At 42.6% G+C, this 26,872-nt stretch overlaps 1 protein-coding gene across 1 annotated transcript; it reads left to right on the top strand.

Annotated features, from left to right (window-relative positions):
- Positions 1–284: 284 nt before the first annotated feature.
- LOC134601925 (extracellular calcium-sensing receptor-like) lies at positions 285–26,702 on the top strand. Its single transcript, XM_063446431.1, has 6 exons — positions 285–343; positions 23,520–23,811; positions 24,105–24,905; positions 24,992–25,219; positions 25,587–25,710; positions 25,789–26,702. Exons 1-6 carry the CDS (start codon positions 306–308, stop codon positions 26,700–26,702), a joined length of 2,397 nt encoding a protein of 798 aa, XP_063302501.1. The 5' UTR covers positions 285–305.
- The last annotated feature ends 170 nt before the right edge of the window (positions 26,703–26,872 follow it).

Genomic DNA, 26,872 nt, shown 5'->3' with positions numbered 1-26,872 from the left:
ACACATCTGCGTGTAACACAATCAGAAATAATTAGTCCTGCAGTTGTGTTTATGACACATTGTTTGTAATAAAAAGCTGAAAAATCCTTACCATGACTAAGGACTCATCAGATATAACCATGCCTTTGCTCCTCTGCATGCTATTGGTGCTGCTATGTACCCTTGCTGCAAATGTTCCTACTGATGGTGAGTCAAACCCGGGCTGCCACCTCTCATCACCGCTTATCACTGGAAACCTGAGTCTTCCGGGGGATTTTGTTTTGGGAGGGATCTTTGTAATCAATATTGACAATATCGACAGTGGAATGGATTTCAGGAGCAGACCGGACCTCAAATGCACGTCGTAAGTTGAAGTATGATAATCACATTTGACATGTAGTGTGGCACAGAGTGGAAAAATCTGCTCGAAATATGTCATTCTCAATGCAAGGATCATCTGCACACTTATTTTACTGTTATTAAAAGGGAATTGTCAGGGTTTTTTGATATTGTAAAACCCAAAGAAAAAAGTAACTTGCACATTATCCCAAATCCCTATGAACATTTCAATGATTGAAGTTTTTTTGTATCACTGCAATAGCCATTTGAGTGTGAGCTCACCTGCCACGTCAAAGTAAACCTTGACTGCACTAACAGGGAAATATCTCTAATGAGACAGAGAGGGGGATTTTCCCAAACCCCAATACACCTTTTAACCCTGGATAGTCAATAGGTTTAACTACCAAAAATATTTAACATAGCAGAGTGTTCCCTGACTGTGACAGGATTGCACTTCATTGTAATGTCAATTGCTAAATATTTAATATACATGTAAAAGAAAATGAAAAATCACACGAGAAAAAGATGTTATAGGTTATTTTCAAAGCTTAAGCCCTGAAGGAAATTGTAAAAGTTCTGATTAAAACAAAACAAAAACTAGAGTCTGACTGTATATCTGTACAACCATAATTTACATCTTCCTGTATGCACAATAGGACTTTCAGTTCACATCAAATATGAACCATAATTTATTATGAATAAAATCTAAAAAAAAGTCTGAGGAATTCTGCATGGCATTTTAACTGTGAATGTCAAAATACTGTTAGCCTTTCCTGCAATAAAATACACATACACCCTGTTCCAAACTATTATGCAAATTCTATTTTAGTGTCACAAAGATTAAATATTTTGCTTTTCAGTTTAACTCATGGATGGCATTGTGTCTCAGGGCTCTTTTGATCACTGAAAACAATCTCAGACACCTGTGATAATTAGATTGCCAGGTGAGCCCAATTTAAGGAAAAACTACTAAAGGAAGGTGTTACACATTATTAAGCAGAGCTCCATTTTCATGCAATCTGGGGAAGAAAAAAGATCTCTCTGCTGCCGAAAAGAGTGAAATAGTTCAATGCCTTGGACGAGGTATGAAAACATTAGATATTTCACGAAAACGTAAGCGCGATCATCGCACTATTAAGAGATTTGTGACTGATTCAGAGCACAGACAGGTTCGTGCAGATAAAGGCACATTGAGGAAGATTTCTGCCAGATCCATGCATCGGAACAGGAGAGCAGCTGCTAAAATACCATTACATAGCAGCAAACAGATATTTGAAGCTGCTTGTGCCTCTCAAGATGTAGAGTTCTCCAGAGTCTTGCAACTGTGCATAAACCTTCTATTCGGCCACCACTAACCAATGCTCACAAGCAGAAACTGCTGCATTGGGCAGAAAAATACATGAAGACTAGTTTTCAAACAGTCCTGTTCACTGATGAGTGCCGTGCAACCCTGGATGGTCCAGATGGATGGAGTAGTGGATGGTTGGTGGATGGCCACCCTGTTCCAACAAGGCTGCGACGTCAGCAAGGCGGTGGTGGAGTCATGTCATGGGAAGAGAGCTGGTCGGCCCCTTTAGGGTCCCCAAAAGTGTAAAGATGACCTCTGCAAAGTATGTGGAGTTTCTGACTGACCACTTTCTTCTCTGCTACAGAAGGAAGAACTATGCTTTCCGTAATAAAATCATCTTCATGCATGACAATGCACCATCTCATACTGCAAAGAATAACTCTACATCAATGGCTTCTATGGGGATAAAAGGAGAGAAAGTCATGGTGTGGCCTCCATCCTCCCCTGACCTCAATCCTATTGAGAACTTTTGGAGCATCCTCAAGCAAAAGATCTATGAAGGTGGGAGGTCCTATGTTAAAATGTAACGTGACCTGTTAAAATGTTGTTATAAGTTTGATTGCAATAGCTTTTGATTTCAGTAAATATGCTACAAACACAACAAATGACAATTTTCAGTTCTTTAAAACCTATAAAGTGATTTGAAACTTACTGTGTGTAATAATTTGGAACAGTGCATTGTTTTTTATGTTTAAAAAAAAATACTGTTATCATTAGGAGGTTTGTTCAATAAAATTTGAATTGTACTCTTAATAGTTGATAACATGAGAATTATGCTGACTGTTATTTACATCAATTTATTAGGTAAATGAGAAAAATATCATTTATATAATAATTTGGAACAGGGTGTATGTGCGTTTAGTGATGTCTCGTGAGTACAACAGTACTCCCCATGTTCAGGTTTTATGGGGTTTTGGAAACTTACAGGGTCAAATATAGAGCTTTCCCCTTTTCTGTATTTATACAGATATTTGCCAGTTTGGTTATGCTGCCTTTAAAACCGTATGGCAGCCCAGGAATGAAAATTAACCCCATCATGGCTTACCATGTGCAAAAGTAGACAACCCAGCGTATACAAAATGGGGTATGTCCAGTATATATGTCTGTGTAATTTCATTCTATATGTAGAAAGGCCATTATGCCTGAATTTGTGGGAGGAGTAAGTCCCCTACTTAAACTCCCAGCACCTACTTACCTCTGCCGTTCAAGTTGATTGTCAGCTGTCTATCTCCATAGCAACCAGCACTTCCGGTCCGAGCTTCCCGCCAAACAGCTCCAGTCTCCAGAAATAGAGGTGTCCAGCTGAATCCTCCGTCCGTTCTGCAGCTCGGCCACCCGCCTTCTCCCCGGTCGCGGTATCTGGCTTCCGGTCACGAGACCGGCACGCTCACGTATGCTTGTGAGGGAAACACATTTGTCTTGTATTACTGCATAAAGTTGTCAAATTCAAGTTCTTGTATTTACAATCCAGGTATAGTATTTACTCACTTCAGTTTCAATCATGTCATGGCCTCAGGCAGCCTTCACTCTAAACTTGTCACAAACGGAATTTGTTAATTAATATATACTGTTATAACCACTTCTAATTTTAATAATTGTACGATGGCTTTAATCTATAGCTCCAACATTATTCTAGGCCTCCTCCGGTTTTCTCCGTAAAAAAACCCCACTAACGCTCATCCAAGTACCTGTACAACAAATCAAGGTATAGTATTCTACTCATTACGGGGCTTTTCAAACTAGACCTGACACGGTCTCTATTTATCACGATTATCACACGGTCCTACATCCTTGTTGTGTTAAATTCCCTACATCTTTTACTTAGGCCTACGTTCATAGGCAAGAACCTACTCAACCTACCTAACCTGGTACCCCGCTACATTACCAGGTATTTGCGTTCTTACTCGTTACTAGCACTTGCTACCCCTAAGGCCTCAATCAGCCTCCCTCTATAGCATAAACTTGTTGCAGTCTCAGACTAATCATTCAGATCCCTCACCTCAGGATCTCATGTTGCGCTCCTATGTCCACCCCTTACTACTAAGCATACGCCCCTACGTAACGCTCAAACACATCGACATCTGTCTTAACCCTTAGGCTTCTTCTACAATACCAACAGCGGCCAAGCAACTCTACTTAAAAACACTCGAAGGTTCATGTTACCGGTTATACCCACTATCAAGGTTAATATCCACTCATTACACCCATAATTGCCATTGAACCATAGAAGGTGAGTGAACTGCTTACAGGGTCTAGGCTCCGACCCTAGCTCACCCAAGTAAATTCCGGTCCCACAAGGCCATCTCCCACCTCAACATGGAGGTACGGCCCCACGCCCAAATCATAGTTAGATGCCTCGTTCGCCCTTCTACAGGGCTGCAGTCAGGGCCTCACTTTTCATGGCCACACGTTTGAATCTCTTAAACAGTAATTGAGAGGCCAACATCCCGTCACCACGTCTGTGGCAACAAACTTCCCTTGGCCAAATCATAGATAGAGCCTCTCACCGCCACTCGGCACTAGCAGGGCCTCACTTGTCACTAGTTCACAGTTAAGCTTTTTGCTTCGGCACTAGCCTTACAGTCCAGTTCACCTAAGGAACCCCCCCTCATACCTCCCTCTGTTCTCTCCTTCGCCCCTACTAAATCTAATTCACCAATTAGTTTCTAGAATGTCTCAAGAATCAGCCCCCATCGACGAGTTGCCTGCCGAAGAGATCCAGTTCACTCCCATCAGACCCCCTCTACTCCTACGTCCTTGAGAGCATCGACTATTCCTAAAATTATGGCTGAACTTAGGCTCAGGGGCATCCCCTTTCCAGCTACGGCTAGAAAGGCAGAACTTTATAGACTTTTGACCAATCAGGCCCCCGAGCCTAGGCCAGGCACTAGCTCTCAAGGACAGCCATCAGGCGCTTGCACGGCCACTGAGGACACCCTTGCAGCAATCCTGGCCAACCTGCAGACCTTGAACAACAGGTTATCTCAGGTGGAGAGTGCCATCGCCTCCCCAGGTAACCTCCCTGGCCTCTCAGCCCCCACCCCGGCAGTCTCTGCTACAACACCACACTCCCCTATACATCCCCCTCCTGCACCAGCCACAGTTACATCACCTTTTGTGTCACCAGCGCACTCTGTCCCAGACTCCATTAGGAAAGAAATCCTAGATGGGAATAATGTGTGTCTGGTGTCACTACTTACAGCCTCTCAAGATGTGCTGGAGAACCGGGCATATAAATACGGGGATATCTCAGTGGTGCTTAAAACCAGAGATCCCAGGCTTAATAAAAAATTATCAATACCGCAGTTTGTAATAGCCTTCGGGATATACCACAACGTCATTTGCTCGGTATATCCACACAGGATAGAGGAACTTCATAAAGTGGTGGATTTGGGCATCAAGTACGAGGGCTCATCTTTTTATGATTACCATAGCGAAAGGCGGCGACCCATCTGAAGCAGTTTAATATTAGAATTGACTGGTGTCAGATGGATACTGAACTATTCTGTCTCCACTTCGCTGGTCTGAGGCCCCCGTCTTGTACTGTATGTAATTCCACATCCCATACGGCTGATTTGTGCCCCTCTGAAGCTGATCCATCCACCTCCACTCCCACCCCTCAAACCACTTTCACCACTTACATTAAACAAGCGGGTGGTCACCCATAGACGGCCTCCCAGAAAAGAACAACAACTCTTTAATAAAATTACACTAGCGGCCAGAAGGGCTCTAGCCCAGGCGTGGCTGAAGCCCACATTACCCACAGATAATGACGTGATAGTAAAGGTCAAAGACACATATTTGATGGACAAACTCACAGCCCAAATTAGAAACACAGAGAAATCATTCCATAAAATATGGCAACCATGGGAAGACTATCTTGACGACTAAACCCACACAGGCAGGACAAAGAGAGAGGCTGCAGGAGGGGCCTTGATCCGCCGTACGCCCAACGAACAGCGTACCCCCTCCCTCCCCCCCGCCCCACAGCCTGGCCCCTCCCTCCCTCCCCCCGCTCCCCCCAGCTCCCTCCCTCCAACGAAAGGGAGACCGGAGGAAGACAGCAAACACTTCCCATAAAACCCCTAAGAACCACAAGCCAGACAATATGAAGAATCCACACAGACAGTAAACCAAAAAGTAACACTACACCACTAAACTGGCATCACGATTTGTAAGTAAAGCATTGTTACCACCTTAAGCACATGACCCGGCACTAGGGACTACCTACGATACTCCCCACGGCCACAAGAAGAACCTGACTGGGCACCGCAACCCGCGACCAAAAGAGAACCTGAGATAGGATGGCTCATGGGACGGGTCGACATTAGTCGCAACTGACAGACACAAAACTACACGACTGTAAAATCCACTACGACATGACTCCAACTAATACACAGCATTGACCATCACACATAGCCGACAGCACAAAAGTCCGAACTGCTTTACGCAGAAAAACGATTGTATGTAACCAATGTGACTCGGTTGGAAAGTGTCTCAAATTACGTATTGCACTCTCACAGTTTAATGTATTTTATTTTATTGTGTTGTATTGTTGTGTTCTTTTTACTTTATGAACGGGCAAGAAATGCCCTCCACAGTTAAAAACGACACAGAGCGGCAAAATACCAAGGTGATATAATCTGAAAAAACACCTATCAACTGTTACATACCACGCAAAACTTACTCGACCCCTGCGTGAGCCGCTGTATATCGCTATGCCGCATTCAGTGTCGATTCAAAAAGAGAAATTTAAAAAAAACAAGCGGGTGGTCAACAGGATAAACTAGGTAGACCCATTTCCTTCTTAGGCAAAGCGTAGGTGTGCAACAATTGTAATGCCGGGTCCTGCAGCTTCAGCGCCTGTAGGTTGTTGCACATCTGCATTATCTGCTTCAGGGCACACCCGAAGACCATGTGCCCAGCCAGGTTGTCCCCTAACAAATGACTAACCGTCATTAATGTCGACAACCTGTGTTTTTATTTGAAACCTCATCCGAGCAGGCATTTGGTGGAGTATTTGACCACGGGGTTTTCTCACGGGTCTCGTAGCCATCCCCTCAGTCACACTTGAATGTACCAACCTCTTGTCAGCCGGCAAAGACACAGTATCCACAGACACTCTCCTTTCCTCTGAAATCTCACACGGTTTCATGATCGGCCCCTTCACCTCCTCACCTTTTTCCTCCTAGCGCACTAATCCCATTGGTATAGCTTTGCACAAATATTCTAATAAAAAACGTCTAATTATCGATTTATCGGCACCGCATGCCTCTTTTGTTCTCAGCATTAACTCACTCATACCCACAGAAGAATTTTCATTACAGTACGTTAAAATTGTTGATGCAATACAATCCATCATTTCAACTGGTAGAAATGCTTGGCTAAGCAAAACGGACATAACAAACGCATTCAAATTACTACCCATGCACCCATCACTCTGGCATCTGCACGGTGTTAAATGGCGAGACAGATACTATTTTTCCACACGTCTCACTTTCAGGTCTAGAAGCAGCCCCAAATTGTTTGATATATTTGCAGAAACACTATGCTGACTGCTTCTAAACGTTTTCAGGTGTCACTCAGTCATTCACTATTTGGACGACTTCCTACTGATAGAACCAGGCGCACGTACACCTCAGCACTTTTTTCCCACACTCGGGGTACCCTTATCACCCTCCAAAAGCATTGGCCCCACTAATAAACTAACCTTCTTGGGGATCAAGCTGGACTCTGGTATCTTCCGAGCCAGCCTTCCCCCCGACAAATTGGTCAGCTTGAGATGGGAGATAGCCATGTTCCTGCGGAGTGATGCAGGCACCAGAAAGGAACTTCAGTCCCTATTGGGGTCCCTAAATTTTGCGATGCGCATCATTCCGCAGGGTAGGTCATTCGTATCCAGGCTTCTCTGTGTGCTTCACGGGGTACCAGACTCCTGCCCAATTTATTTGGACCAGCACACCAAGGCTGACCTACTCATGTGGGGGATGTTTTTGGCTGAGTGGAACGGTATCTCCATGTTTATCCCCCCTCTTTCCGACTCCTCACCCATCATTCACACAGACGCTGCAGCCAACACGGGTTTCGCAGCTGTCTTCGGTAATCACTGGTTCAGGGGTCACTGGCCTGCTGAGACGGATGCATTGCCAGGATCCAGGGAGACTTCAGCCCTATTTGAAATTTACCCCATAGTGGTGGCTGCACACACTTGGAGTCATCTCTGGTCAGGCAAGGCAGTAAAATGCTATTCCGACAACTCGGGAGCATGCAATATCATAAACAAGGGGCGCTCATCCTCCCTTACCATCATGCGGCTGATTCGCAAGCTGACCTGGCTGACAGCAACCGTCCAGTTCCACTTAGTCTGTTTTCACATCCCGGGTATCCACAACACGGCCACTGATGCTCTGTCTTGCTCTCAATTCCAGGTATTCTTCCAGGCACTCCCTATGGCCCACCGTCAGCCATCCAAGACACCGTGGTTTCACAAACTAATCCTGGATTGAACGCACTAATGCACCACGCTAGGTCTCTCACACACCAAGCACTATCACCTAACATAGCTGTCACCTACAGTAGGGCACTTACCATTTTAAATAAATTCACAGCATATTTCGGATTACGTGGTGATTTTTCTACTCAAACTATGGTGGCTTTTGCCTCCTTCTGCCACTTACATTTAAAACTTTCTCACAATACCATTAAACTATACCTCACGGGGGTTCAGCACCACAGTCTCACTAATTTCCCTAACAACACCCCCTTCTTGTCATCATACCCCATCTTAAAGGGTATCTCAAAGGTTTCTGTTCCACTTACCACCACCAGACTACCAATAGATGGGCCTATCTTTAGATTACTCAGCAATCTACTTGATGAATCCCCATTCGATCCCAACACAAACCTGGTGATCAAGTCTGCTATTTATCTAGCTTTTTACGGTTTCCTCAGACCCAGAGAATTCACCGTTGTTTGTCAAGGGGATATCACACACAGCCTTAAAACCTCACACCTCACTATGGTGGAAGATCACTATGTACTTACGCTCCCATCTACCAAAACTAATCACTCACTACACCCCACTATTATTTCCCTCTTTCCCACTGATAATGCTTGGTGTCCGGTTAAGGCACTAGACCACCTACGGTCAACTCATCACACGCACTTACCAGACTCTCCTCTCTTATTACTACAAGGGCACCCACTCACCACTGCTAAATTCACGACGCACGTCAGAACCTTACAGGCAAAACTGGGTTACAACCCGGCTTCATTCTCTGGTCACTCCTTTTGCATAGGAGCCGCTTCATCAGCCTCTAGTACAAACACCCCGGTCCACATCATCAAGAGACTGGGTCGATGAAAATCCTCCACGTAAATACCACGACCAGAAAGAGAGCTTCGCCAAGCCTTCAGGAATTTGGTTATGTACTAAATGCAATAAAGTGTGTTTCCCTTGAACTTCTCTTTTGCCCTCTTTTATTTACAGGCCCACTCATACGTTGGTTTTCATCACACCACAACCAACTTTCATCTCAGACACTATCCATTACATATTAAATTCTGAGCACAAGTAGAAAGGCCATTAGGACTGAATTTGTGGGATTAGTAAGGCCCCTAATTAAACTCCCAGCCCCTACTCCCCTCTGTCATTCAAGTTGATTGTCTCCACCCACCTTCACCCTTATAGCATTACAACTCTCCTTGGTGGGCCCTCTTTTATGTACAGGCCCACTCGTATGTTGGTTTTCGGCACACCACAACCAACTTTCACGAACGCTGGCTGGGGAGTGGCAGGGATCAGTTAAGTCCCCAGGATCCACTGAGAGAATGTTCTATGCCACCCACCGGCATTTAGGATGGTAGAGAGGGCCCGACATCCTTAAGGGATGTTAAAATATTACAGTTCAGAAAAATAGCAGTTCCTTTTTGATCTTGATAAAATGCTTTATAGATAAAAAAAAATTCAGATTAACTTTAGACTACAAAACAGGCAAACACAGACAGGGCAGTCACATCAAGCCCCATGAGCCACCAGATGGACACAGCAACAGGGCAATACAAAAGGCTCAATGAGAGTGAGAGTTGTAGATTGAAGTCTATGGAGTCCATGTGGTTGATGATCAAGGGCCAAGTTCTAAAGGAAAAAGTATGAGAACGTCTCAGGGTTTATTTGTTTTAAATCATGCTTTCAATTACTAGTCAGTATGAATAAATATAAAAACTCCTTCTAGCTGGTTCTTATAATCCTTCATATTTGTATCTTATCATATTTCTATTGCAATCTGCACTTTTTGTTATTTTTTTGTAAACAAATGTAAGTGGTGTGCAAGTCGGTTCTGGTATGCCGAAACCGACGTTTGAGTAGACCTGTAAAAGAGGGCAAAAGTTTAACAGTTTAACACTTAATATGTCTTGACAATACAAAATCAATACTTTAAGTGCCTGCCTCAATTTCCTTGCCAGTCAAGGGATATATCTGGTGTATGCACAGCAAGTAAAACAAGGGGACAAAACATTTTTTAGATATAAATGAATAAAAGGAAAGTAAAACAAGGATTATTTAGATTTAGTGATGTCGCGAACATAACATTTTCGGTTCGCGAACGCGAACTTCCGCAAATGTTCTCGAACGGGCGAACCGGGCAAACCGCCATAGACTTCAATGGGCAGGCGAATTTTAAAACCCACAGGGACTCTTTCTGGCCACAATAGTGATGGAAAAGTTGTTTCAAGGGGACTAACACCTGGACTGTGGCATGCCGGAGGGGGATCCATGGCAAAACTCCCATGGAAAATTACATAGTTGATGCAGAGTCTGGTTTTAATCCATGAAGGGCATAAATCACCTAACATTCCTAAATTGTTTGGAATAACGTGCTTTAAAACATCAGGTATGATGTTGTATCGATCAGGTAGTGTAAGGGTTGCGTCCGCTTCACAGTGACAGACCAAACTCCCCGTTTAACGCACCGCAAACAACCGCAAACAGTCCATTTGCACAACCGCAAACTCCCCATTTGCACAAGGTTGGATACCAAGCTAGCCATGTCCCGTTCCTTGTCCTCACTGATGTCATTGAAGGTCTCTCTTCCTCCACCCAGGAAGCGGGAGATGGAAAAAGATGCTTGGTCGGTCCTCCTACTTCAAATTTGGGGCACTGCGCGTGCAATCTAATGTGCCACCAGATAGGAGTGGTGTGTTAAGTAGTACTATTCTTATCAGTTTAATCCCTGTTACGTCCCATATCAGGGGACGTGTATATAAGGCATCAATTTTAGGAAGCGGGAGATGGAAAAACATGCTTGGTCGGTCCTCCTACTTCAAATGTGGGGCACTGCGCGTGCAATCTAATGTGCTACCATATAGGAGTGGTGTGTTAAGTAGTACTATTCCTATTAGTTTAATCCCTGTTACGTCCCCTATCAGGGGACGTGTATATAAGGCAACGATTTTAGGAAGCAGGAGTTGGAAAAAGATGCTTGGTCGGTCCTCCTACTTCAAATTTGGGGCACTGCGCTTGCAATCTAATGTGGCACCAGATTGGAGTGGTGTGTTAAGTAGTACTATTCCTATCAGCTTAATCCCTGTTACGTCCCCTATCAGGGGACGTGTATATAAGGCATCGATTTTAGGAAGTGGGAGATGGAAAAAGATGCTTGGTCGGTCCTCCTACTTCAAATTTGGGGCACTGCGCGTGCAATCTAATGTGCCACCAGTAAGGAGTGGTGTGTTAAGTAGTCCCCCTCATCAGGCCTTTTTTGGTCGAATGTATCTCCCACTGTCAGTCCCTTCGGGATCCATCCCTCATTCATCTTAATAAAGGTGAGGTAATCTAGACTTTTTTGACCTAGGCGACTTCTCTTCTCAGTGACAATACCTCCTGCTGCACTGAAGGTCCTTTCAGACAGGACACTTGAAGCGGGGCAGGCCAGAAGTTCTATCGCAAATTTGGATAGCTCAGGCCACAGGTCAAGCCTGCACACCCAGTAGTCAAGGGGTTCATCGCTCCTCAGAGTGTCGATATCTGCAGTTAAGGCGAGGTAGTCTGCTACCTGTCGGTCGAGTCGTTCTCTGAGGGTGGACCCCGAAGGGCTGTGGCGAATCGTAGGACTTAAAAAGCTCTGCATGTCCTCCATCAACAACACGTCTGTAAAGCGTCCTGTCCGTGCCAGCGTGGTCGTGGGAGGAGGTTTACTTTCACCTCTTCCCCTGTTAGATTCCCGTTGTGCTGTGACATCACCCTTATACGCTGTGTAAAGCAAACTTTTTAATTGATTTTGGAACTGCTGCATCCTTTCCGACTTGCCGTAATTCGGTAACATTTCAGGCACTTTCTGCTTATACCGGGGGTCTAGTAGCGTGGACACCCAGTACAGGTCGTTCTCCTTCAGCCTTTTTATACGAGGGTCCCTCAACAGGCACGACAGCATTAAAGACCCCATTTGCACAAGGTTGGATGCCGAGCTACTTATGTCCTGTTCCTCGTCCTCAGTGATCTCTCTGAAAGTATGTTCTTCTCCCCCAGCCATGTACAACACCACGGGTACCAGATAGGTGACAACGAGCACCCTGGGATGCCTGTTGTGGTTGGTCTTCCTCCTCCTCCTCAAAGCCACATTCCTCCTCTGACTCCTGTTCCTCACAATTCTCTTCCAACGTTGCCGCAGGTTCAGCAAGCGATGCTGATAAGGCTGTTTCTGGTGGTGATGGTGACCACAACTCTTCCTCTTCACGCTCATCTACGGCCTGACCCAGCACTCTTCGCTGGGCACACTCTAGGAAGAAAACAAATGGTATGATGTCACTGATGGTGCCTTCGGTGCAACTGACTAGGTTTGTCACCTCCTCAAAAGTACGCATGAGCCTACAGGCATTGCGCATGAGCGTCCAGTAACGTGGCAAAACAATTACCGGCTCCGCAGAGGCTGTCCTAGCACCCCGGTCATACAAACACTCGTTAACGGCTTTTTCTTGTTGGAGCAGGCGGTCGAACATTAGGAGTGTTAAATTCCAACGTGTCGGGCTGTCACAAATCAAGCGCCTCACTGGCATGTTGTTTCGCCGCTGGATATCGGAAAAGTGTGCCATGGCCATGTAGGAACGCCTGAAATGGCCAGCCACCTTCCTGGCCTGCTTAAGGTCGTCCTGTAAGCCTGAGTACTTAGGCAGAAAGCATTGTACGATCAGATTACACACATGTGCCATGCACGGCACATGTGTCAACTTGCCCAAATGCAATGCCGCCAACAAATTTCTTCCGTTGTCACAAACCACTTTGCCGATATCCAGTTGCTGCGGAGTCAGCCACTTTTCCACCTGTGCGTTCAGGGCGGACAGGAGTGCTTGTCCGGTGTGACTCTCTGCTTTCAAGCAAGTCAAACCCAAGACGGCGTGACACTGCTGTATCCGGGATGTGGAATAGTACCTCGGGAGCTGGGGGGGTGCCGTTGATGTGGAGCAAGACGCAGCAGCAGAAGAGGACTCAGCCGAGGAGGTTATGGAAGAGGATGGAGTAGGAGGAGTAGAGGAGGTGGCAGCAGGACTGCCTGCAAGTCGTGGCGGTGTCACCAACTCCTCTGCAGAGCCACGCATTCCATGCTTGTCAGTCGTTAGCAGGTTTACCCAATGCGCAGTGTAGGTGATATACTGCTTTGCAGTCCAGTTATCAGTGGTCAGATGGACCCTTGCCCCAACACTGTGTGCCAGACATGCCATTACTTCCTTTTGCACAATCGAGTACAGGTTGGGAATTGCCTTTTGTGAAAATAAATTTCTGCCGGGTACCTTCCACTGCGGTGTCCCAATAGCTACAAATTTTTGGAACGCCTCAGACTCCACCAGTTTGTATGGTAAAAGCTGGCAGGCTAATAGTTCGGACAAGCCAGCTGTCAGACGCTGGGCAAGGAGGTGACTTTGTGACATTGGCTTCTTACGCTCAAACACGTCCTTGACAGACACATGACTGTGGGCAGATGAGAAGGGAACTGCTCAAGGCGGGAGACGGAGGGGCGGATGGTTGAGAGGGGGCAAGGAGGACAGCAGTGGTTAACGTGGCTGAAGATGCTGGACCAGGAGGAGGATGGCGGCTTTGAGTGTGTTTTATGCTTGTACTCATGTGTTGATCCCATAGGTGTTTGTGATGTGCGATCATGTGCCTTTGCAAAGCAGTTGTACCTAGGTGGCTGTTGGACTTCCCACAACTCAGTTTCTTTTGGCACAGGTTGTCAGAGGCAGACACACAAAAAAAATGCCACACTGCTGAGCTCTGCAATGACGGCATTCTGGTGGTGGTGGCAACAGCATGTGTTGATTGGCGTGCTGTCTGGCTGACCCCGGGTGCCGATGCATGCTGTCTGACTTTGCTACTAGCTCCTTGCGACGACCTCCCCCTGCTTCCAACTCGTCTCCTCCTCCTCCTCTCTGTCTCCCCATCTGAACTTTCCCCCTGTTCTTCTTCTCTTCTAGCGGGCACCCACGTGACATCCACGGACGCATCGTCATCATCAACCGCTTCACTTGTATCTGACAACTCAGCAAAGGAAGCAGCAGCGGGTACAACATCATCATCGTCACACCGTACATGTGTAATGCTGCCTGACTGAGACATATCCCTGTTATCTACATCCTCTGGTAATAATGGTTGCGCATCACTCATTTCTTCCAACTGATGTAACTATGATGTGTAAATAACTCCTCTGACAGATCAAGTGAAGTGGCTGTGGTGCTAGTGTTGGTGGTGGCGGCAGGCGGGCGAGTGGTAACTTGAGAGGTGCCCGAAGCTAAGCTGGAGGAGGATGGTACGTCAAGGTTCCGAGCGGAAGCTGTAGAAGATTGGGTGTCCTGTGTTAGCCAGTCAACTATGTCCTCAGAACTTTTCAAGTTCAGGGTACGTGGCCTCTGAACACTGGGCATTATTCTAGGGCCAAAGGGAATCACAGCACCACGACCACGACGGCCCTGCGGGGTGGCCTGCCTCTGCCTGTCATTTTTTATTCCGATTAGTGGTACTATGCGTGCCAGCTATTGTGACAACAGATAAGAGTGGCACTGGTGTGACACTGTGCCCTGGCAGGCCCTGAAACGCACACTCGTGAAAGAAACTGACTGCTATTATATTACAGTCCAAAAAGTTTAGTTTTTTTTAAATGCAAGCTATTGGGACACCAGTAAGTGAGTGGTGGCACTGCGCAGGCCCCGAAATGCACACTAGTGAAGGAAACTGACTGCTATTATATTACAGTCCAAAAAGTTCAGTTTTTTTTAAATGCAAGCTATTGGGACACCAGATATGAGTGAGTGGTGGCACTGGGCAGGCCCTGAAACGCACACTCGTGAAGGAAACTGACTGCTATTATATTACAGTCCAAAAAGTTTAGTTTTTTTTAAATGCAAGCTATTGTGACACCAGATATGAGTGGTGGCACTGGGCGAGTGGGCACAGTATACGCTGTGAGCCTGACACACGCTGGCAGACAACTAACTGCTATTCAATCTATTACAGTCAACATTTTATTTATTTTTAAAATGTACACTACTGTTACACCAGATATGAGTTGCACTGGTGTTACACTGTGCCCTGGCAGGCCCCGAAACGCACACTCGTGAAGGAAACTGACTGCTATTTTATTACAGTCAAAAAAGATTAGTTTTTTTTTAAATGCAAGCTATTGGGACACCAGTGAGTGAGTGGTGGCACTGGGCAAGTGGGCACAGTATACGCTGTGAGCCTGACACACACGCTGGCAGACAACTAACTGCCATTCAATCTATTACAGTCAAAATAGTATATATATATATTTTTTAAATGTACACTACTGTTACACCAGATATGAGTTGCACTTGTGTGACACTGTGCCCTGGCAGGCCCTGAAAGGCACACTCGTGAAGGAAACTGACTGCTATTATATTACAGTCCAAAAAGTTTAGTTTTTTTTTAAATGCAAGCTATTGGGACACCAGATATGAGTGAGTGGTGGCACTGGGCAGGCCCTGAAATGCACACTCGTGAAGGAAACTGACTGCTATTATATTACAGTTAAAAAAGTTTAGTTTTTTTTAAATGCAAGATATTGGGACACCAGTGAGTGAGTGGTGGCACTGGGCAAGTGGGCACAGTATACGCTGTGAGCCTGACACACACGCTGGCAGTCAACTAACTGCTATTCAATCTATTACAGTCAAAATAGTATATATATATATTTTTTTTAAATGTACACTACTGTTACACCAGATATGAGTTGCACTTGTTTGACACTGTGCCCTGGCAGGCCCTGAAACGCACACTAGTGAAGGAAACTGACTGCTATTATATTACAGTCCAAAAAGGTTTTTTTGTTAAATGCAAGCTATTGTGACACCAGATATGAGTGGTGGCACTGGGCAAGTGGGCACAGTATACGCTGCGAACCTGACACAAACGCTGGCAGACAACTATCTGCTATTCAATCTATTACAGTCATTTTTTTTTTTTTTAATGGACACTACTGTAACACCAGATATGAGTTGCACTGGTGTGACACTGTGCCCTGGCAGACCCTGAAATGCACACTAGTGAAGGAAACGGACTGCTATTATATTACAGTCCAAAAAGTATTTTTTTTGTTAAATGTAAGCTATTGTGACACCAGTGAGTGAGTGGTGGCACTGGGCAAGTGGGCACAGCATATGCTGTGAGCCTGACACACAGGCTGGCTGGCAGACAGGCAACTGCAATTACATTACACAAAAAAAAGCAGACTGATGTTCTAGCCCTAAAAAGGGCTTTTTGGGGTGCTGTCCTTACAGCAGAGATCAGATGAGTCCTTCAAGACTGTAGTGGACACTGAATACACTAGCCTAGCTATCAATTTCCCTATCAAATCAGCAGCAGCTACACTGTCCCTACTCTCACTAAGAATGCAGCTTCACAATGAATGTAAAATGGATGCTGTCCAGGAGGTTGGAGGGTCTGGGAGGGAGGGTCTGCTGCTGAATGGCTGGAATGTGTCTGCTGACTGTGAGGTACAGGCCAAGGTCAAAGTTTACTCAATGATGACGAATAGGGGGGGACCGAACAGCGCATGTGTTCGCCATCTGTGGCGAACGCGAAGAAGCGATGTTCGCCGGGAACTATTCGCTGGCGAACAGTCGGGGACATCACTAGTTAGATTCAAAACAAAAGAAGGAAGCTATGTAGAAGAGGATAAAGGTCTAGCTGTCTGCTTCAATTAATATTTTTGTTCAGTATTTACAGATAAAAATTAAGGAAAGGGGCCTCAGTTAGGAAAAAGGACAAATTAGTAATTTGTTACATGTGAGTTTAGAGAGGAAGAGGTTCTATTTCAACTGTCAAAAGTAAATACAAATAAGTCAATGGGACCTGATGGAATACACCCAAAGTTATTAAAAAGAGCTTAGTGGTGTACTAGCAAAACCATTAACAGATTTATTTAACCAATCATTGCTAACATGAGTAGTCCCAAAAGATTGGAAGTTAGCGAATGTTGTGCCCATTCACAAGAAAGGTAGTAGGGAAGAATTGGGCAGTAAGCCTTACTTCAATAGTTGGGAAAGTAATGGAAATCGTGTTAAACGATAGAATTGTTGAACATCTAAAATCACATGGATTTCAAGATCAGAGACAACATAAGTTTACTTCAGGGACATCATGCCAAACTAATCTTATTGATTTTTTTGATTGGGTATCTAAACTAATAGATCAGGGTGGTGCAATAGACATTGCTTACCTAGATTTCAGTAAGGCTTTTGACATTGTTGCACATAGAAGGCGTATCAATAAACTGCAATCTTTAAGTTTGGATTCCAATATTGTTGAATGGGTACGGCAGTGGCTGAGTGACAGGTAACATTGGTTGTAGTCAATAGAGTTTATTCGAAGCATGGGCTTGTCACCAGTGAGGTACCTCAGGGATCTGTACTTGGACTCATTCTCTTTAATATTTTTATTAGTGATATTGCAGAAGGTCTTGACTGTAAGGTATGTATTTTTGCTGATGATACTAAGACATGTAACAGGGTTGATGTTCCAGGAGGGATAAGCCAAAAGGCAAATGATTTAGGTAAACTAGAAAAATGGTCAGAGTTGTGGCAACTGACATTTAATGTGGATAAGTGCAAGATAATGCATCTTGGACGTAAAAACCCAAGGGCAGAGTACAGAATATTTGATAGAGTCCTAACCTCAACATCTGAGGAAAGGGATTTAGGGGTGATTATTTCTGATTACTTAAAGGTAGGCAGACAATGTAATAGAGCAGCAGGAAATGCTAGCAGAATGCTTGGTTGTATAGGGAGAGGTATTAGCAGTAGAAAGGGGGAAGTGCTCATGCCACTGTACAGAACACTGGTGGTGAGACCTCACTTGGAGTATTGTACGCAGTACTGGAGACTGTTTCTCCAGAAGGATATTGATACTTTAGAGAGAATTCAGAGAATGGCTACTAAACTGGTTCATGGATTGCAGGATAAAACTTACCAGGAAAGGTTAAAGGAACTTAACATGTATAGCTTGGAGGAAAGACGAGACAGGGGGAAACATTTAAATACATAAAGGGAATCAACACAGTAAAGGAGGAGACTATATTTAAAAGAAGAAAAACTACCAAAACAAGAGGACATAATCTTAGATTAGAGGGGCAAAGGTTTAAAAATAATATCAGGAAGTATTACTTTACTGAGAGGGTAGTGGATGCATGGAATAGCCTTCCAGCTGAAGTGGTAGAGGTTAACACAGTAAAGGAGTTTAAGCATGCGTGGGATAGGCATAAGGCTATCCTAACTATAAGATAAGGCCAGGGACAAATGAAAGTATTTAGAAAATTGGGCAGACTAGATAGGCTGAATGGTTCTTATCTACCGTCACATTCTATGTTTCTATACAAATAATTCTACTGTGCCAGATATTAGATAATGTACCCTGGGAAATATAAAGGGTAGAAGAAGCAGCGAGTATTTTAGAATGTGACCAGAAAATGTTGTAGGGTTGTACCCGAGCAAGTTTAAGGTTGGGTGGCAAAAAGATGTGCATGCCACCATGGCATTGAAATCAGATTGACAAATTGATAAGCAGAAGTAAATGATAAATGGCCGGTGCCCCAGTATAGGAATTGTATACATTGGCAGGGTGTGCAGCGTGTGCCAGCAAGCTATCATGGCCATGGGTTAAGCTAATCCAGGATTAGATTCAGGAAAAGTGGGTTAGGTAGGGTTTACACAGCCGCGGGGTGTGCTTGTAAGAATACCTGAAATAGTAGTCTAGTCATGACATTGATCGCCATGTAGTGACCGCCTGGTGTATGTATATGGAAAAAGCAGAGTAGTTGCAATGCTGCCAGCCAAAACAACATCCTAATTAAACCTTATTAATGTTAGTAAGTGGAACCGATACATATGGAGCTAGAATGCTGCTGATTAACCAAATGATCGGTTCCATGTCATTGCGGATATAGGTGTTGCGGACCCAGTCATTCTTGGAAATGATACCAAACCAGTGCTGGTAGCAACGTCAGTTCAAATAATGGGGTAGCGAACATTGATGAAATGAACATGGTTATCCCATTATGGTGGGATAGGAAGGGTAGACACAAAAACGGGTCAGCTCAAGCAAGTATGTTGAGTGAAGTTGTCATGATAATGATGAGACATTTGAGTAACATGGCACTGATCATGGTAGGTTACCCACTGAGGGTCATATGAAGCATACGTTGTTGAAGGCCAAGTTAGGGCCTAAAATAAAATTAATGTCTCTCTTCTCTCATAGAGACTTAATACTTTCAGTGTATTTTTTTTCCATAAAAGGTTGTGCCTTTTTTAAAAAAAATAATAATAATTCTCCACTCTGTTGATAAATATGCATATTGTTTTCACACTGTTTAGCACACCCTCAACTTTCTTATGATGGTGAAGGACAAATAATGGCCCAACATAGCTATACCTAGATGCAAGGTGGCCAAATGAGGGCCTAATGAGAAGTTACAGATGCATAATGATACAATTGAAGTTTAATTAAAACCATTTGAGTAGACAGGTTGCAATTTAGTATGTTATTGGGGACACCCAAGTGGCAGACCTGGTTCGTGGCATGTCTTGATTTGAAGTTTAAAAATGACATATTTAGATGAGGGCCATAGATATGGCCGTATAACCATAGAACAGATATAATTATGACAAACATTATTTTAACCCCTTAAGGACACATGACGTGTGTGACATGTCATGATTCCCTTTTATTCCAGAAGTTTGGTCCTTAAGGGGTTAAAGTACACTTGAGCAGGCCTGTGCGGAGGTCAGAAAGGGCTTAAAACAATGTAAGTAGTGATGTACAGTGAAATACGATTATTAACAGGCAGTACCATAAATGCTAACTACATCTATAGGCCCAAGTTCGGGCCTGACACATTTAGACCGTCAGTTGCAACACCTAACCATATAATTACTAAACAATGTAGACCCAACAAGTGTGTGAATACTCAGAGGGCAAACATGTAGAATACATATAGCTAGGAGACTGGAACAGCCCTGGTGAACATAAGTAACAAATGCCGATCTGCTCAAAGCTGACATGTACAACCAAAGCTGTGTAGGCCGACAATAATAATCTGCAAATATGAAAAACTAAATATATGGCATACCATTAATTAAACATTAAAATGCATATGATAAAATTAATATGGCCGAATGAGGGCCAAATACAGTAAGCAGAATGCATGAACCTAATTGAAGTATCACTATGAGGTTATATATGATTAAAATAGGCCAAATTCATGTTAGTACTGAAAATCACCATATTCGAATAAGGGCAGAATATGGACTGAACTGCGAATGCCACCCCAGTCAGTAAAAGGCTGAACATGGGGTGAATACATGTTGAATGTCTGGGACAGTGTGGCCCAACGTGGTCTGAATGAACAAACTTACGGTTTTGTTATAATAAACGCGCAAACAGCAACAGAAAAAGCCGTGGCTGGGCCGGACGCGGCAGTGCCCCATGAGCTTCGAAGGAGTTGGCTTTTTTTTTTTTTAACTTGAGTGAGGTAAAATGAATACCTCACTCAAGGCCAAGACCAGCTTGTTTGGAGTTTAGGCAGTTTGTGTTGATGACGTTTGAACTGGAAGTAGATGGTTCTGTACTGAACTAGCCATTGTCAGCCTGAACCAGTCATTCTCAGCCCAGAGGATGGGGAGGCCTGTGATTTTATAGGCCGTGTAATACTTCACACAACTGCGGCTCAGCCGGCTATGTGTCCCAGAAGACATAGTGGATATGGTATTCCCATACACAACTAATCCCTATTTTAATGAATAACCATTGGACTCTACTGTATCTTAAATAGAAAACTATCTTTATGTTATTTTTTTCATCCAAAAGCATTTGATTAAAAGACATCCAATTTGAATAAAAAAACAAATATAATTTAAATAAAATAATCAGATTTTACATTTTTTTTTCTTTTTGTAAAACTCATCAGTTTTTAATCTACCTTGGAATTCTTGCTGTTCCACATTTCTTCCCATTCTTTAAACAACTCACAACATCCTGCTCTTAACAATACACCCTTATTATATTTGTTGTTACGGTATCAAATGGGCATCCTAGAGGTTCTATCCACAGATGATGTCCTCCTGACAATGTCCCTACAGCTCTCTTCACTATTGCCAGATAGAGTTTTTAAAGACTAGGCCGGCAATTTTAATTATGGGGCCCTAGACAAACGTCATTATAATTTCCCTCTAATTTCTGTGTATCTTTGGTAAATTGTTTCACCTGCATATTGGTATAGTGTAGATAATGGAACATATAAATGTAATATAATATAATGTAAAATCAATATATATATATATATATATATATATATATATATAGATATATATATATATCTATATATATATATATATATATATATATATATATATATATATATATATATATATATATATATATATCCTAAAATCTAAATTGTATTAATATATTTTTATTTTAAAATGCTGAGGTCTCTGAATTGGGAAGAGATACATGGTTTCTGGTTGTCATAGGGTGAGCAGAAGAGGTGAAGGGCCCAGGGTTGGGAGCTACATTTCCAACTGCTAGAAGCTGGAGGAGAGATAGTGACAGGAGATGTGAGTGGGTTTTGTATGCATGGGGTCTAGGATGAGGTTGATTGGGGCTAGGAGTGAGAGAGCAGAGAAATGAGTGCAGGGCATGAGATGAGTGAAGGGGGTATGTAGCAGAGAGGAGTTAATGTTGAGTTTGTTGGGGGGGTTGAGGGAAGTGGGTGTAAGGAGAGATTTTGATACTAAGGAGGAGGTTAAGAAGAGGAGGAGAGGACGGAGCATTGGTCAGATGAGAACGGTTGTTAGTGGTTAGGAAAGTACATAAATGTACTGTTAAGAGGCAGTGTGTACACCTACCATTTCTGCTTATCTCAATTTGTGTGTGACAGTCTATCTGTAGATACAATAGGGAGGAGAGAGAATGGAAGTATCAGAGATAGGATCAGGTAGGCTTGCAATAAAGCTGAGGGAAGGGGCTATGCACCTAAGCACAGATATTATGTAATGTTTTTTCAAGCACAACAAACATTTGGGTAGATATCAATAGAATAAGGGAGGGGAAAGAGTGGAAATAGTGGCATGCATGCATGTGAATAAAACAATTAAATACAGGGGTGGTAAAACTAAACTTCCGCATAACAGACAAGACATTAAAGTAAGACATTTATTCTGACAAGCAGCTATTGTATACAAAAAAAAATAAATACAACCAAACACAATCTTTTTTTTTACACCAAGAGCTTGTTTTTTTTTTGTATTTGTGCCAACTTATATTATACAATGTATAATGGCATATTACAGCGTATCCTGTACTACAGAATATATAATCTCTAATGTATCAATTAGGAAAGTTGGTTTATGGATAAATCTTCAGCTAGCCCCACGGAAGGACGTATTTGCAAATGAATATTCAGCAGGGGTAAACTGGTTATTTAAATACTTGTAATGTCTTCTATGATGTACCATCTTTACAGAAGGCCTGGTATTAAATATAACAGAAATATGCTGTAATCCATTTTATGCAATCTCTTTTGTGAAAACAGTTTATACATGTAGTCTTGACGTGGATCACTTCTTGAAATTGTCTTAAAACTATTTTGTTTTGGAATGAGAAAAGCATGCACGGGAGCACAGTGTTTGTCCAATCAAATGCTTCTCGTAGGTAAGCATTCGATCTATTAGAAGTGTTGTGTATTGGGGTTTATGCAGTCCACCTTCCAGTAGATGGCAGCATAGTGAAGTTATGCACTTGTTCTGTTGTGTTAGTCTCTCTTGTGTTATGTCATTATGTGTGTGTACTGAAGTAAAGAGAAGTTCTATTTTACTACAATGTCTGAGAGCCATTTTGTGAATATATAACATGCTAATACACTAAAAGAGGCATTTCATGACATTCAGCATCCTCATGGGCGTTGAACATAACATGACTGACCAAATTTGGTAATTGCAGCAGAAGTGCTTCTTATAATATTCCAGTGACTTTCAGTAAGACAGCAAACAGAGCCACGTTTAACCCTGGAAAGGAAACAGTTTTCGTTCTAAATGTGCTCCTCAAATCTTTGCTTCAAACTAGAATGGCTGCCATTTGCATGCCCACGGCCGTAAAATATAAATTCATTCAAGTTCCTCCCATAGGTTTTTAATTTAGCAAGAGAAAAATATCCATTGAAAGTAAACTCAAACATTTGTTTATCTGTTGCTTTGCATTTATTATATGAAGTCTGAGTACACATTTTTTATTAATTTATGTTTTACTGTAGCATATTGGATTGTTTTTATAATCTATGTTCTCTCCTATAAGGTTTGGATTTGACAGTTACCAGAGCTTGCAAGCCATGATATTTGCGGTGGAGGAAATTAATGCAAATCCAAACCTTCTTCCTAACATCACTTTAGGGATCAAACTTTTTGACACTTGTGGTGCCATGAGACGGGCAGTGGAAGGGACTCTTTGGATGTTATCAGGGGGGAGCAAGAGCATCCCCAATTACCAATGGAAAGAGAAGACCCATCTCGCTGGTATCATTGGTGACTCTGCATCAACACGTTCCATCTTAATGGCTCAAATATTGGGACTCTATAGATATCCACAGGTAGGAGAAAAACACTAGCACTAACAGGGTGATAAAATCATGAAATAACTTTTAAATGAGAACTGGATTAAAATTATTCTTTAAAAAGGTTTCAGTTCAGATTTGGTGCTGAGTAGGTCAATTTATGAACAAACTGAATTTTGTTCTAGAATCATTTTTTTGTACATACCAATGTAGACATATCACATCTCCACATCTTTAAAAATATGTAGATATCCTGATCAAGTATTTAAAAAAAAAAAAAAAATGAAAAGTAACGTGTATATTTTATAAACAATGTTTATATCTTACAGGTCAGTTATTTTGCTACTAGTCCAGTCCTGAGTAATAGGAATCAGTTCCCATCCTTCTTCCGGACAATACCTAGTGATGAGTTTCAGGCTCGAGGACTAGCTCAACTTGTCACATACTTTGGTTGGTCATGGATTGGACTCTTGGCCATCGACAATGACTATGGTCAACTCGGTATCCAGGTGATTAAACAGGAGTTGCTCATGTCTGGAGCATGTGTGGCCTTTCTTGAGAACATATTGAGCAAACATCCAAACAGAAATGCCCTACAGATTGTCAAGACCATTAGAGAGTCAACAGCTAATGTTATTGTAGTAATTTCATATGCTTTTGCCTTACTGCCAGTGTTGGAAGAGTTACTAAAGCAAAATGTGTCTGGTAAACTTTGGGTAGCGAGTGAAGCCTGGTCAACATCCAATCTTCTGTCCAATAAAAGATTTCAACAAATCTTGGCAGGCACTATTGGTTTTGCTGTGCACAGTGGGAAGATGCTGGGATTCACAGAGTATCTCACCAGCTTTAATCCTTTAAAATATCCAGACGATGACTTTGTCAAGTTTATTTGGGAACAAATATTTTTGTGTAAGTGGTTTGTGAACATTAATAATGGAACAACCCGATGTACAGGTGGAGAAAAACTGGAGAGCTCTTTAACTAAACCAGAGTTTAGATTATCATTTAATGTCTATACCTGTGTTTACACTTTTGCATGGGCATTGAAAAGTCTCCTTCAATGCAAACCTGGAGCTGGACCGTTCCATGATGGAGAATGTGCTAATATTTCATCTTTTCAACCTTGGCAAGTAAGACAATTTATCAAGAACCATTTCTAAATAATCAACCCTTAAGTTTAACAAGATTTTTACACAATTTTCTTTTACTTTTCCAGTTGCTCCATTATGTAAAAAATACAAACTTTCAGGCTGATGATAACACACGTATTTTCTTCAATGATAAAGGGGACCCACCAGCAATATACGATATTGTGAACTGGCAACTAGGGGCTACAGAAAATTTGGAACAGGTTGTAGTTGGAATGTATAATGCAAGTGCCCCACGTGGAACTACTTTGATATTAGACAGTACTTCAATAAAATGGAACACAGGGGATTTACAGGTAGAGTATGGCATGATAAAAAACAGATAGGTGAAAATACTGACACCATAAGTACCAGTAGAAGTAACAATATAGAATAAATAGGAAACAACCAAGCAAGGTTTGGATACACAAGGTATATAAGTATAGTCATAAAACACCCAAGAAGATGGCACACAATATATGCATAAAGGTAACAAAAAAGTCCCAGAATATTGCATAGACTGTGGAACTTTACGAGGAAAAAAAAAAGAAAAGAATTAGGAGATTTGAAAAAAATATACATTTAAAAAAAAAAATATTGATGTTATTGTTTCCAGTAATATTAAATCAATTGAAATGTTTAGTCAAAAATATTAAATGTAGGTCATAATTATATTTATCTTAGGTTCCATACTCCAAGTGCAGTCCAAGTTGTCCCTCTGGGTTTCAAAAGGTAACAATACCAGGAAAACCCTCCTGCTGTTATGACTGTGCTCACTGTCCTCAAGGGAAAATATCTAATCAGACAGGTACTGTAACTAGTTTATAATGTGTTATAACAAATTCATATGTCTTACAAAAATGTTTACATTCATGCTTCCTTTCAGATGCCGTTGAGTGTCAACAATGTTCCTGGGACATGTGCCCAAATCAAAAACAGGACAGATGTCTACCCCGCACTACTGAATTTCTGTCCTACAAAGACCCAATGGGTGTAAGCTTGGCAGCCATTGCTCTTTTCTCTTCTACCATCCCTGTCTACATTTTGATGGTCTTTTTCCGCCACAGAACTACTCCAATAGTTAGAGCCAATAACTGGTCTCTCAGTTGCCTTCTTTTAGTGTGCCTCTCTTTTTGCTTTCTTTGCGCCCTAGCTTTCATCGGCTATCCACAGCCTGAGATGTGCCTGCTGCGCCAGGTGACATTTGGCATGGTTTTTGCACTCTGCATTTCCTGTGTCCTGGCAAAGACTATTACTGTTGCAATAGCCTTTAAAGCAACCAGGCCAGGCTCAAGGTTAAGAAAATGGTCAGGGATCAACGTCTCGTATTCTGCTATGGGGATTTGTGTCTTTGTCCAGCTATGTATCTGTGTACTCTGGTTATCTCATTCCCCTCCTTTTCCAGAATATGACACTCAGACACTATCTAGAGTCATCATTGTTAGCTGTAATGAAGGCTCATCAGGTGTTTTTTTCTGGATCATGCTTGGATATCTTGGCCTTCTGGCTGCTATCAGTTTTATTTTTGCCTTCTTGGTGAGACACCTTCCAGACAGTTTCAATGAAGCCAAGTTCATCACATTTAGCATGCTGGCCTTCCTCAGTGTCTGGGTGTCCTTTGTTCCAGCTTATCTTAGCGCTCGTGGAAAGAACACAGTTGCCATGGAGATCTTTGCTATTCTTTGTTCCAGCTGGGCTGTGGTTATCTGTATTTTTGTGCCAAAATGTTTCATTATATTATTCCGACCCAACATGAACTCCAGAGAGCATCTCATGAAAAGAGACAAAGAGCATAAATAAATAAAAATAACTTTTTTTTTCAAATCTATAAAAAAAATGACTTATCTATATATTATGCTAGTCAACTAGTCATGATTATACGTAGAATGTCTCTAATTTTGGATTGCAAACACATCTAAGTCAAGTTGATATACGAGAGCACCCCTTAGTGTACATTAGTTACAAACTGG

This window comes from Pelobates fuscus, chromosome 3 (assembly GCF_036172605.1).
Source record: "Pelobates fuscus isolate aPelFus1 chromosome 3, aPelFus1.pri, whole genome shotgun sequence".
Classification (NCBI taxonomy): domain Eukaryota; kingdom Metazoa; phylum Chordata; class Amphibia; order Anura; family Pelobatidae; genus Pelobates; species Pelobates fuscus.
This window is presented reverse-complemented; position numbering and strand designations above follow the sequence as displayed.